The 13,790-nt window shown below is 44.9% G+C and overlaps 1 protein-coding gene and 1 pseudogene across 2 annotated transcripts in view; one reads left to right on the top strand and one right to left on the bottom strand.

The window, feature by feature from the left end:
- The window catches only part of ABCA4 (ATP binding cassette subfamily A member 4), a gene marked incomplete at its 5' end in the record, with an annotated part of 129,837 nt that overhangs the window by 87,578 nt on the left and 28,469 nt on the right, over nucleotides 1-13,790 (top strand). The window contains 7 exons of the mRNA XM_082614295.1: nucleotides 5-53; nucleotides 3,814-4,055; nucleotides 4,716-4,840; nucleotides 5,322-5,420; nucleotides 6,244-6,430; nucleotides 11,604-11,698; nucleotides 13,224-13,256. Of these exons, the coding sequence (XP_082470421.1) occupies nucleotides 5-53; nucleotides 3,814-4,055; nucleotides 4,716-4,840; nucleotides 5,322-5,420; nucleotides 6,244-6,430; nucleotides 11,604-11,698; nucleotides 13,224-13,256 (830 nt within the window). The remainder of the gene's footprint in view (nucleotides 1-4; nucleotides 54-3,813; nucleotides 4,056-4,715; nucleotides 4,841-5,321; nucleotides 5,421-6,243; nucleotides 6,431-11,603; nucleotides 11,699-13,223; nucleotides 13,257-13,790) is intronic.
- On the bottom strand, nucleotides 9,608-10,585 carry LOC309800263 (nucleophosmin-like; annotated as a pseudogene). Its single transcript has one exon. The product of its transcript is annotated as a nucleophosmin-like (transcript).

The raw sequence follows: 13,790 nt of genomic DNA, 5'->3' as shown, positions 1-13,790 counted from the left end.
ACAGATTTTTCTGAAGGTCACGGGGGATTGTGAGTCAGGACCTCTGTTTGCTGGTATGGCACCCGAGTGTGGAGTTTGTTCCCTTACCAAACCCACAAGCTCTATCTTGAAAGCCTAAGGAAAAGCGCGTAAAACAACAAAGCAGGCAAACGCTCCTCCATCGCCTTCATCTGACCCCAAAATAACAGGCATTTTGCACTCTCAATTCCTTTGATTGACAAAGGAAAGACAAATGGAATTAGATCTGGGTGGGAAGACTCTAGATGAGATCAGGATTCTTAAGGAGGTCAGGCTGGGAGCTTCACCACCCCCAAGCTTCTCACCCCACTTCCTGGTCTCCTGTTCCTGCCACATCACCATCCTCATCTCCTAGTCTTATCTCTACCAGGCCTCTGATCCACTCCTGCTTGCATGAGTGACAGCTTGCAGAGTTCTTAGAGATATTGGTGACAGTAAATACAACCCAGATGCCAGCTAGGACCTCCTGGCCTCTTTGAGATGGAGATACAATTATTCTGAGCCCTCATTTAGTGCACTGCAGAGCTTCGAAACTGTGGGGACCATAATTGCTGTGGATTCTGGGGGTTTCTCTTTCATATGTGTGAGCCCAGCCACCAACCATCCCCTTCCGTGATTTCTACCACATCTCAGAGCCACACAAAGCACTCATGAGTGCAGTGGATTTTACTGTGGAGGGTGGAGGATGGGGAGATGGACATGCAGGAGAGCTTACCTGCCGCAACACAGGCCACTTCTGATAGAACAACAGGCATCCACCCACTCTGATAAAATGTTCTCCCTGGCTTCTCCCTTTCCATTCCATTTTCCTCTCTTCTGGTCAGAGGCAAGGCTGTGAGGCAATTCTCATTTGCTGTCTTGGGCACCTGCCATTGGTTACCTCTTTCTACCCAGTGTAACATATCACAGTACTTTCCTGTGCAAAGACTGTTTCCTCTTTGTTAGTTTCCAGTGCTAGCTCTACGTCACGGTTTTCATCTTGCTTTGTAAGTGATCCCAGCTATGCCTAGAACTAACAATAGTCAAATATATCAGCCCAGACATGTGCCGTGATCCAGTTAGGTTGTGTGGCAGCCAGAAGAGGTGGCCATGCAGGCAGAGTGGGGAGAAAGGTGCAGTGCTCTGGAGGGGGTGGGAGCAACTCACCACAGGGCCCAGGTCTGCTTTCCAGCTTTGTAGACACAGGAATTAAATTCCCTCAGCTCACCGAAGGGCAAAAACTTACATTAACCAAGACCAGAATGAAAACATGCTAATTTATATTAGAAGCTATGATGGATTCAAGAATCAGGGCCTTTAATCTGCACAGAATACTCCTTCTTAATAATTGGGTCCTGGGACTTCCCTGGTGGCGCAGTGGTTAAGAATCTGCCTGCCAGTGAAGGGGACACGGGTTCGATCCCTGGTCCAGGAAGATCCCACATGCTGTGGAGCAACTAAGCCTGTGCACCACAACTTCTGAGTCTGTGTGCTGCAACTACTGAAGCCCGCACACCTAGAGCCCATGCTCTGCAACAAGAGAAGCCACTGCAAAGGGAAGCCCGCGCACCGCAATGAAGAGTAGCCCCGATCGCCGCAACTAGAGAAAGCCTGCGCACAGCAACGAAGACCCAATACAGCCAATAAATAAATAAATAGATAGATAGATAGATAGATAGGTCCTTTTAGAAGAAGAAATTACACATCAGAAGACTGGTCATTCTGGACACACAATAGAATGTTCCAAAGAGACAGTCAAGGGTAGGGGTTAAGAGCATAGCCTCTAGAATGAAGCAGACCAAACATCAAACCTGAACTCTGTAATTTGCTAATTGAGTGGCTTTGGGTATATACTTAGCCTCTTTTTTTGTTTATGAGAACTCTTAAGATTCAATCCCTTAACAACTTCTATGTATAACATGCATCAGTGTTAATTAATTTTATCATGTTGTGCATTACATCCCTAGTACTTATTAATACTTAGTTTCTTTGTACCTCAGTTTCCTCATATGCAAAATGGGGATGATAATAGTATCCACCTTTTAAGGTTATAGAGAGAATTAAATGAGCTAAAACATGCCAAGTCTTAACACAGTATGCAATTTCTGGTTATGATTCAGCAGCACCCTAATCTCAACACTTAAAAATATCTCTTACTTCAAACTAAGCCCTAATTTATACTTTACAAAGGGCTAAGTATCCGTTGTTTTATTTGATTGTCACTATAACCTCGTGAGGCTGGTAGGGCAGGGATTGGCCCCATCTGGGGAAACTGAGCTCATATAAGCTGGATGACTTGCCTTAAAGTCACACAGTCTTTTGAGTCTTATTATTCCCTGGTCTCAGCTCTCAGATCTAGGACCCTCAATTATACACTCCCACTGTTTCCCAGTTTTCAGGTGGCTAATTGTATTTGTTTTGAATAGGCTCTGTTTTAGAGGATGGCATTTTTCTGATCTTGTCTTCAGAGTCTGAAGGAGCCTGTGGCTGTCTATGGAGTCATACATTACATGGTACCAAGAGGGTCCAAGCCATTTCTGAAGGGTGGCTCACTGCCAGTGGCCTCTGGAGGGCAGCAGAAAGCCAGAGACAAACAGACCTGAAGCCCTCAATTCTGGTCTGGACCGTGGACTCAGGTCTGGATGGGGCATCAGGGAGAGAGCAAAGCTCAGAGGATAGACACGAGGACAGGCAGCAGCAATCCTACCAGAGGGAGGGCCATCCACAACAGACATCAAATGTGAGCCCAGATCAAGAGAAGGGAAGTGGAGATGGGACTCTGGTGCCAGGTAGTCAGTGAACCTGCAGAAGTTCTCCACCCTCTGAGTAGCAGGCCTGGTACACCGCAGGTGCCCGTGAACATTAGCTGAAAGGATGACTCAGCTGACCCAGCTCCCTTTGCAGCTGCCCTTGTCCTGAGAGACTTTAGGAGAAAGCAGCTAGGGGTAACTAGCCATGCTCTAGGCCCTCTATGTCCAACAACATATTCTGCAAATAAATATTAATCATCATCCCTTCAACATAACAAATGACTTACAATGGTTTATAAAACACATTCACATGTGTTAGCTCATTTAATCTTCATAAAAACCTTTTTCCTGTTTTCATTTTACAGATGAGAAAACTCAGATTCAGACAGGTTGAGTCACTTAGCCAAATTTGAACATCTAGTAAGAGTCAGGATTCAAACCCAGGTCTCCTAACTCCTAGTTCATTGTTCTTTCCACTACTTCTCAGTGGCCCCTAAACATTTAGAAAGAACCAAATCAACTCTGATTTTTACTTTTTTTATGTATACAGGTTATACATGAATATATTTTGTTGTTAAATTCAAATAATACAAAAAACACTAACCCTTCCCGCTTCATCCCATGCCCTTATCCAGCTCTGCCCCTGAAGCCGTAACCTCTTTTAACAATTGACAGGTATTCTTTCAGAGCTTTGCACATGTGTACACATTGTGAGTGTATGTGTGTACATAAAATATGTTTCTTTGCATATGATAAATATGCTGTCTAACACAAATATGATCTTATTACACATATTGTTCTGCACCTTTGTTTTTTGGGTTTTTTTACTTATATGTTTCAGACCTCTCTGTCTTGTTCCCTTTAACTACTGTAGAGAATTTTAAAGCAATTTCAGGCAATTCTGTCTATAGATGATTTATATCAGAAAATTGAATTTTAAAAAGTTTATTAACCTTCCTGGCCTGATATTTTGTCACTGACTTAAATGAAGGGACAACTTACACAGTAAGAAAACAATGATCTTGTGAATGTTTTTCTAAACTATTAATTCCATCTCCCAAACCAGGCGGCACTCAGCAGAAAAGAGACAGCGTCAGTCTCCGACACCCCTGTTTGGCTTCTAGCAGGAAGGCCAGACAGACTCCACAGGGCTCCAACGGCCACCCCACAGGGCCCGCTGCTCCCCCGGAGCAGGATGGGCACAGCCAACTTAACACGGGAGTTCAGCTGGCCCTCCAGCATGTGCAGGCGCTGCTGGTCAAGCGGTTCCACCACACTGTCCGCAGCCACAAGGACTTCCTGGCCCAGGTATTACTGCAGTCTTCGGCTGTGCTTGTTTGCCGGTGGCCACGCCTACCAGACCTCTCCCAGCCTCCCCATCCCCTCTCAGGCTTTCTGGTGCACATGGGGTCAGAAGCGGCGATGAGCACCCTCTTTGGGTTCTGTCAGCTTTGTTTCCTCCCTGCCAACCTTTGTTTCTTTTTGGTAACACAAAGCTTCGTTGTAAGTACTCTACCTCACTTAGCAGAGAAAATAGAATAATAGTGGATATGTTAATATTGCTTTTATTTTTATAGGGGAGGGTAAAGTCATGTTTTCATTCATTTTTTTGCAATGACCTTACATATCAAGGTCATTGTCCGCTTTTTCTTTTTATACTTTTTGTTCAGAAACAGAAACTCTGGTTCGCCTCTGGCTGAGCATTGGCCTACTTCAGGGTTCAGTGTTGACCTGCTTCAACCACCCTTCAAAGGTTACCAGAACATTCTGTGTTCTCCTTCACAACCTGCCTTTGCACATCCTCCCATCGTGTTCCCCAGGAGACTGACCTTCTCCATCAGGGCCCAGTTATGAGGCTGCTGGATAAATGTTTAAAAGAGAGAGAGAGAGAGAGAGAGAGAGAGAGAGTGTGTGTGTGTGTGTGTGTAACATACCACAGCCCAAGTTACCATGTTTATTTTCCCACAGATTGTGCTCCCGTCCACTTTTGTGTTTCTGGCTCTGATGCTTTCCATCATCATCCCTCCTTTTGGCGAATATCCTGCTTTGACCCTTCACCCCTGGATGTATGGGCAGCAGTATACCTTCTTCAGGTGCGTAGACTCATCCTCAGACGTCATCATCCACCTCCTTGGGTTGTGGGGCTCCTGGGTCACCTGCTGCTTGGTGCGGCCCTGACCTTCCCACTCTCTGGGACAGTCACCAGCATGATAGTGGTCCTCAGGCTGCCCTCAGAAAGGAAATTAATGTGTCTGCCACTTGGGAAAGATGACCCCCAAGTGGACACGCAAGACTGCCAGGAGGAAGGAAAGAGATGCAAAGGTTGGGTGAGTGGGTTGAAGCTCCATTTTTTGAAGTGCAGACCTGATATGGAATCAGACCACTGGTGTGTTCAGATAGCCTACCCTGCTTCTCAGGAGACCTATAGCCACCTCAAGGCAGAATCCTTTGCCTCGTTTACATGCCTGGCATGTTGTAGCCATTCAACAGACATTTGCTGAGTTGCATGTTGGCTGCTTTGTCCCTCTGTCCCAGTCGCATGCCCGTCGAGTAAGCCCCTCTCACTCTGTCTAGCATGGACCAGCCGGACAGCGAGCGGCTCATGGTACTTGCAGACGTCCTCGTGAATAAGCCAGGCTTTGGCAACCGCTGCCTGAAGGAAGAGTGGCTTCCGTAAGTCACTGCGCACCCCTGCCCTAACGCCAACAGCTGCCCTGGGAGACCCTGAGGGTGGGGGCCTGGGATGGCAGGGTTGGGAGAGGCCCCATCTCAGTCCTGCTCTGTATTACACGAACACTACCATACCCCTGAGCAGCACTCACCCGGCCTCTCCATCAACACCTCTATGCAAGGGTGTTCACTGCCCCTCAGGAAGCCCCTGCACCACAGGACAGCTCTGTATTTCTATAGCTCTCGATATAAAAGTACCATACTGAGTTGACATATGCTACTCACAACTTATTTGAAAGGAATCTGAACGGGGAAGTGGGGCAGATGGGGGATGTGCCCTTGTATGATTGGACCTAGAATGGCATTAGTTACATATATGGCCAACTTTCAATTATTGCTTTAAGTGTGGATAAGGGAGTTCTAGAGGGCAGTGGAAATCCACCAAGAATTCAAAACGTTCAATGTAATTTTAACTGCTTCTCTCATCCAGTCTTTTTCAGAGTTATTGATAAGGACCAAAATAGATTAATTTCAAAACCTCTTGTATTTGTTCTCTAAATGGCGAGAGCTGCCACCAGATAAAAGGGAGATTAAGCCATCCACAAGCTAGATAATTTTTCCCAGCCCCACCCACATCTAGCGAATCAATAAAATTCTAGTCTTGATTTTTCCTTGAGCGGAAACCAACCTCCAAGTGTAGAAGAAAATGCATGGGTCCGAGGAGGAGGAAAGGCTCGGAAGGAGAGGGTTGGGTACTATTTCTCATTTTGAGGAATTTTTATCAACCTTGAAGCTGATTGTGGAATATGTTCTTGTCTTCCATGAGGGCGTTCCCCTGTGGCAATTCAACCCCCTGGAAGACTCCCTCTGTGTCCCCGGATGTCACCCACCTGCTCCAGAAGCAGATATGGACAGCAGACCACCCCTCGCCTTCCTGCAGGTGCAGCACCAGAGAGAAGCTCACCATGCTCCCCGAGTGCCCTGAGGGCGCAGGGGGGCTCCCACCCCCTCAGGTACCTCCCCCTCCAGGGGCTGCTAGGGCCCTGAGCCTGCCTGTGACCACAGCCATTGCGCCTCCTGAGTTTCTAGCCAACTAATGTTTCAAACTGACAGCTGAGTGAAGGACTAAATGAGGTTCCAGGTCCTTATCACCTGGAGGAAGCCACTGACCAAAAGCTTCATTTCCACCAAACACTCCCCATTCAATCTAGTAAGAAAATATCTTTAAGTATTGAGAAAATTACACATCAGGCATGATTGCTATAGAAAAATTAGAAAATACATACAAGTCAGAACAAAAAAAATTACCCTATCACTTGGTGATAACCACCAATAACATTTAGTTTTTATCCATTCAAACAGGATTATATTCAAAATGCTGTCCTGAAACCTGCTATTTTCACTTAACAGCATATCATGAACATATGGCCATGTCAATAAATACACATCTACATTATCGTTTTTAATGCCTGCACACTATCCTACTGTTTGGATTTACTTTAATTTACTTAACTACTCTCATTGTTGGACATGTGGGCTTCCAATTTTTCTGTTATCAACAGTGTTGTAGTGTCCCTTCAAATGCACATTTACTAACAATTTTAATTAAGAAACTCTCCATGTGCTGTATAATTAACACGCATACACACACACACACACACACACACAGCTAGTGATCTATGTTTTTCAGGGATAACAACAGTCTTGGCTCTGAGCAGCCTCCTCTCTCAGGAGTTCTGAATGCCATAATGTATCACAGTGAGCCGCTCCAGGGGTTTCAGAGACAGTGAATGGGGCCAGAGAAGTCTCACCTTGTCTCAGGTTGATAATGGGACTCCCAGCTGACTTGCACAGAGCTGGGTCCTACATGGTCCTCTCTCATGATTTGCCAATGAATGAACGACTCCCCATGAAGCAGTGTGGCAGGTGGGGCGAGCACCGGCATTGGCCTCAGAGAGCCATGGGTGGGTTACTTGGCCTCTCTGAGCCTTAATTTCTTCACCTATAAATTGGGGATAACTGCACTTATTTCTCAGCATTATTATGAGTATTCAATGAGATAAAGAAACTATTATTTAGAAATAGTTTCAACTCAAGTGATGACAACCTCAAACTAACAGTGGATAAAATATGACACAACTCGTTTCTTTCTCATGTAAAAGTTTATGTGGGTGGTCCATGGCGTTCTGTTTTGTCACTCCCTCCTTTCTGGTAAACAAGTCAGCCTCCTTGGCCAAGATGGCAGAATCTACTTTCCAGGCAGCAGGTGGAAGAAGGGATGAAGAAAAAGGGAGGGCAAAGTGTGTGAATACACTATCTTTAAAGGAAGATTTCCAGAAGCTACCACAGAGGCACTTTCATGTGTACATCATTGGCCAGAACGGAACATCACAGGAGACTGGGAACTATCGTCTTTATTCTGGGTGTCCTTGTACCCAACAAAAAAGTCTATTCCTATGGCAAACGGCAGAGGGCAGAGCAGTAATGGGGGACAACTAAATTTTGCCACAGCGTCAGTCACAGTTGCTGGCTTGTATATAAATGATTCCATGTTTATGAACATCCTACCTTTCCCTTTTTTATGCTAAAAGCATGTACCTTTCTATTTCTCAAGCAATATATTTCCTCTTTGAATCATAACTCAGCCACTACAGCATCACAGGGATCCCAAAAGAGGGACTCAGGGGCTTGTCTCAATTCTCAGTACCCCAGGGTACCCCAGTACCCCAGTACCTTTGCTTCTGTTGGGTTTGCGGAGGGCCCCTGTGGCTGCTTCTACTCAAATACATCCAGTGGCAGGGCACCAAGGCTGTGACCCTGTGTAGTGAGCCCTTGGCTGGAACAGGGAGGAAAGGCCAAGCATAGCTGTGAGGGGAATCATTCCTCAGTGAATCCTGACTTTAAGGCTCACTGCCTCACTTAGAAATGTATTTTCAGTGGTTAGTCCTTGGTCCCTGAGGAAAAAATGTAAAAGACTTTTAGCCAAAGTTTGGTAAAAAGCAAATCAGTTCCTGTGATTTTCTATCACTCCTGCCTCTTCTCGCTATCATTCATGCTTCTCTTGGGAGCATCTGCATCAGGCATCTGCACAGAAGCTGCTCTGTGTGTGTGTGAGCATCTCTCTTTCACACATACACACACACTTATGTTCACACCCACTCACCACACTCACTCACACACACTCCCCCATTTGCCTGGAATAAGACCAGAGAGTATGAGTTTGCTTCAGAGATGGTAAGTCGTCCTCATCTGGAAAATGGGGTGGTGGCTGTGGTCTTCTCTAGGGTCCCCTCCTGTCCTAACATATTCTTTGAATGGTGTTGGGTCCTGAGGGGGAGGGAGGGGCTCCATCCCTGACTTCTGGGATACACAGAGATAAAGCTGTAGGAGGATCTCATTTGACAGAACTTTTAGAAAATATTTTGTCATAAATTCCCAGGCACCACCCATTGTTCCAGCCTAGATTCCACCAGGGGAGCCTGACAGTTCACCTGGGTGCCATTTTCAGCTTGAGAAGCAGGTGACGGAGTGAGGAGAGCAAGGCTATGGAGTCAGACAGATGCAGATTCAAATCCTAGGTCAACCACCCACAAGTTCTAACCTGGTGCATGTTAGCTAACCTTTCTGAACCTCAGTTTCTCTGTTTATAAAAGAAGGCAACAATTCTTCTTTCACAGGATATAAGGATCAAGGGAGATAATGTAGAGCATTTAACGCTGTGCCTGGCACACAGTAAGCATTCAGGAGATGCTAGTTCTCCTCCTAGTGTTAGAGAGGAACAAGGTGAAGAAAGTGAACCGAGGATGGGAGTAAAATGAGAAAGGGGCGGGAAAGACAGAAACCACGAAAAATGAAAAGAATAGTGTGATGATGGTGGTATAACACCTTTCTGGTGTGTTAGAAAGGTGGCACCCTTGATACTGCAGGTTCATGATTCACCAGAAACTAAACGCTATGTATTCCCAAATTTAAAGTGATATTGCCACCTGGTGGCCAAACTCATGCACTTTTTTTTTTTTTTTTTTGATTCAAATATTTATTGAGCAGCTAGGGAGATACAGAGGTGATTAAAACATGGTCAAAGAGGTGAGGCAAATCCACAAGTAATAGAAAGCAAAGTATAAGGCTTACTGAATCACAGCAGTCAAAAGAAAGTGTTTTAGGAGATCAAGAGATTGCTTCCAGCCTGGAAGGGGGCAAATCAGGAAAGGAGACTGAGATGAAAATAGAAGACTTCAGTCTGGATTGTTGATGATACTCAGTTTGGACTACATTTGTCTCTCCTTTTCCCCTCTCCCCATCTTTGGGCTTAATTTACCAGTAGTGCCCAGGATTGTTCAATGCTCTTTTTCTATACTTGCTTGCATTTTTGCTTCAATGTCTTCTACAGAGCTAGGTCCTTTTGGTGTTTTAGGAGTTTTTTCCTGTTTTTTGAAGGATTCTTGACCTTTTGATCTTGGTGTTGATGGTCTTGAGTCTTTTCCATTCTGGTTTGATTTTTGTGCATTTTTGGCTGGAATATCTTGTACAGATTACTTTACTGGAGCTTTTTCTTCAGCTTCCTCATCATCAGTCATCATCATCATCATCATCGTCATCTTCATGATCATCTTCATCTTCATCAGCAACAAGTTTTACTTTTTTATGTGGAACCTTGCTACCACTTCCAGGGGCAGAACGCTTTCCAGATATACTTAGGAGTGCCACATCCTCCTCCTCTTCATCTTCTGACTCCGCATCTTCCTCCACAGCTACTAAGTGCTGTCCACTAATATGCACAGGCCCTGAGCCACACTTCAACCGTAAGACCACAGGTAGTGTTATTTCAAAGCCCCCAAGGGAAACTGTTGGCTGCACAGACATTTTCAAAGTTGCCAGTGTTACCTTAATTGGACTGCCTTCATAATTCATCCCCTCTGCTTTGACAATGTGCAATTCATCCTTTGCGCCAGCCCCTAAACTGACCGTTCTTGAAGATAACTGGTGCTCACTTTCATCATTATCCACCTTACAGTGATCATCTTTGTTGGCCTTTAGTTCACAACCAAAAAGATAGTTCCGGGGCCTCAGAGGGCTCATGTCCATGTCCATCGAATCTTCCATGGGTGGGTGGCATGCACTTAGGTGGGAGAGAAGGCGGACGGAGATAAAAGACTACTGTTCCAGGGAACAGTTGCGCAGGACAGAATCACACCAGGGCTCATGCACTTTTGAATTCTCTAAAATCTTTTGATTAACTCGGAGTTCTTCTAGATGTATTCTGAAAGTGATTTGTAAACTGTAACGCACTGTTTGAATTCTTTCATTCATGTCAAAATTTATGGTGCCAGCTATATGCCAGGTACTATTCTCAGTGCTGGGGACACAACAGCTAACAAGTCAGAAAAAGTCCTGGCTCTCACAGAATTGGTATCCAAAAGGGGGTAACAGATGAAAACAAATAAACAGATTAATTGGAAAGAAAAATTCAGGTAGAGACGAAGATGTGAAGACAATACTACAGTATGTTACTAGAAATAGAAAATGCTTCTCTGAGGAATAAACTTTGGGCTGAGATTTGAATGATGACAAGTTAGCCATGAGAGGTTGTCCAGGGAGAACATTCCAGGCAGAGGGAGCTGCTGCCAAGTGCAAAACTACAGCAGGAATGAGAGGTGTGCATTTGAGAAACAGGGAGAAGAAGTGGGGAGGTGGGCAGTGGGGGTGGGTAGCAGCAGGTGAGCTCAGCCTCGGTAATGAATTTGGATCTGACCCTAGGGTTACCTGAGTGTGGTAAGCAAGGCAACTGGGATGTTCTGACTGATATTGTTAAGCTCAGTCTGGCTAATGAATGGAGCATGGATTGTGCAGGGCCACGGTGGAACCAGAGACTGGTTTGGAAGTGTCTGTAGAGGTCCAGGTGACAGCTAGGTGGAGGCTTCGTTTAGGGTGATAGTGGTAGAACTGGAGAGATGCTGATGGACTGGAAATTTATTTTGAAGTGAGAACTGTCCTGTGTCATCAGTGGAATAAAGAAAAGAGAGGGTTCGAAGGTGACTCCCACATCATTGCTATGGGAACTGGGGAGATGCCGGTGCTTTACTTAGTATCTTCCTAGTAGCTGAGTCTATAAATAATTTTTGGAAGAGAACAAGAAATTTCACCTCAAATTCCGAAGTAATTAATGCAGATATCTCATTGCCTCAGAGAATACAGCGCAGCACTGAAATTCTACAAGACCTTACAAACAGGAACATCTCCGACTTCTTGGTAAAAACATATCCTGCTCTTATACGAAGCAGGTAAGAAGAGACCTTTCTATACTTTTCATCCTGGCTCCCTGTGGGAAATATTAACTAGGGACAGAAGATAATTTCCTCTCATGACTTATCAACAATCAGGGCAGTGGAATTTTTTCTTTTTCCTAATTTGAGAGCCTCATCCAATAGAAAAAGCAATGGAGGCATATACAAGTCGAATGGAACTTATGATTAATCTTGCTTTGTTTTTTATTTTGTTTAGGACAAGCAGTTAACATTTAAGCCATGCACTATTACAAGTAAAATAAGAAAGTATAGAATTTGTCCAAAATACAGCCTCATATTTTAATTAGTTAAAAAACAGAGGTGCCTCATATTTTAATTAGTTAAAAAAACGGAGGTGAAGTTTGAAGGGAGGAAGGAGAGTAAGGGGAAATGACAGAGACAAAGAGAGAAGCAAGAGGGAAAAGTAAGAAGCAAAAAGGAGAAAGGAAACAATTAGACCAAGATAGGGGAGAGGCAGTGGGATAGTCTGCATGAGCCCACAGGTTGTCCAGGTTAACTGCACCTGTCACACTCTAACTGTGAATTATCATCTGTATCACTGCCCTTTCAAATGCAGCTCTGCAACTGTTCTCACAAGCCCCACCCCGGGACTGCTTCAGCAGTCCCATCAGAGCAAGCAGTATGACAAGAGCATGCTATGGAGAGAGGATGGTAGGGGACCCTGATCTGGGCCCCATGCTCTCTGGAACTTTAAAATAAAACATACTGTCTAATTTTAGTAGTATTTACAGTTACTTTCCCTCCCAGTCCCTCAACAAGGGATAAATGGACTCAGCTAACTACAACACATTGCAGATGGTGAAAGCAGCTGTTGAGAAGGCAATGCCAAGCCAGCAGTTAGCAAAATGAAGAACAGCATCCAAGCACAAAAATAAAAAAAGGATGCATAGAATCTATTCAATAATGCAGTAAACAACGACCATCCCACACTTTGTTCTCAGAAGCAAATTTGCAATATGGAATTTTGGACTTTGTGCTTAATGACAATGATAGTTCATGGGGCTGAACTATGAGGACTTGAGTTGGTATCTGCATGTTTCCTATCTTGTAATTTTGTCCCTGATTGACTGGAAGTCAGTCTCTTAACTTAACTTTGGGCTAGGAGTAATTCAGAACTTCCTCCAAGTGTGCAGGTGATTATGAAAGTCTAGTTCTTACAGGGTGGAAGAGGGGAGGGCTGCAGCCTTCACTCCATGCTGGCATGGTCATTGCCATATTTTCTGGGTCCAGATCATCTGACAAGTGACCTTACAACAGGGCCACCCAGAAAGCCCTGCAGGCAGGATGTGACTTGGACAACCAGGATTGGAAAAGATCAGTCCTTTCTCCACGTATTTATTCAGGCTCGGCCCCTGGCCTGGGAGGTTTCCACATTGCTTGGACATCAGGAAATGCAAAAAATGCCCCCGAAGACTGGGAGACCCCAGTGAGTGTTTCGGGAAGAAAGTTAACACTACTGCATACTTGTTGTATTCATTGTATGATTTGTTTTGGCTTTCAGTTTGAAGAGCAAATACTGGGTCAATGAACAGAGGTAAGAAATTATTTTTGTAAGAAATTAAAATCTCAGAGTGATCTATTTAAATTCATTGCACATAAAAAAGCCACACCTCAAAGTCATGTGGATGAGCTGTTCTGTATGTGCTCAGGAATTCATAAGACATGTCTTGAAGGATACATAGCTACACACACCCTGGGCCCAGAAGATGCTCAGCAGTAGATCTCCTTGGAGGGCATAAATGAGAGGTGATGTTCCCTGAAGAGGAATTCCAGAGCACTCTCACTCCAGGCAGGTTCTAAAACCTCCCAGCAAATAACAGTTTAGAACAGGAGCACATGTAACCTAAGCCCTGGCACTCCTTGGCCCATTCCTTTTAAGCCTCAGGGCGTCTGGCCCAGCCCCAGACTCACCCCGTTCCTGAGGCATCCTGAAGGTTCACATGGTTCCCAAGGTTGAGAATCCTCTAGGGATGGTCTAGGAGTGAGCCCGCCTCCCGGGCTCCCTCAGGAACAGTGCCTCTAGAATGAATGCAGAGCTGATGTTGACTTGACTTCCTGGGCAAATTCT

This window comes from Mesoplodon mirus, assembly GCF_964341445.2.
Source record: "Mesoplodon mirus genome assembly, chromosome: 3".
Taxonomy (NCBI): domain Eukaryota; kingdom Metazoa; phylum Chordata; class Mammalia; order Artiodactyla; family Ziphiidae; genus Mesoplodon; species Mesoplodon mirus.
This window is presented reverse-complemented; position numbering and strand designations above follow the sequence as displayed.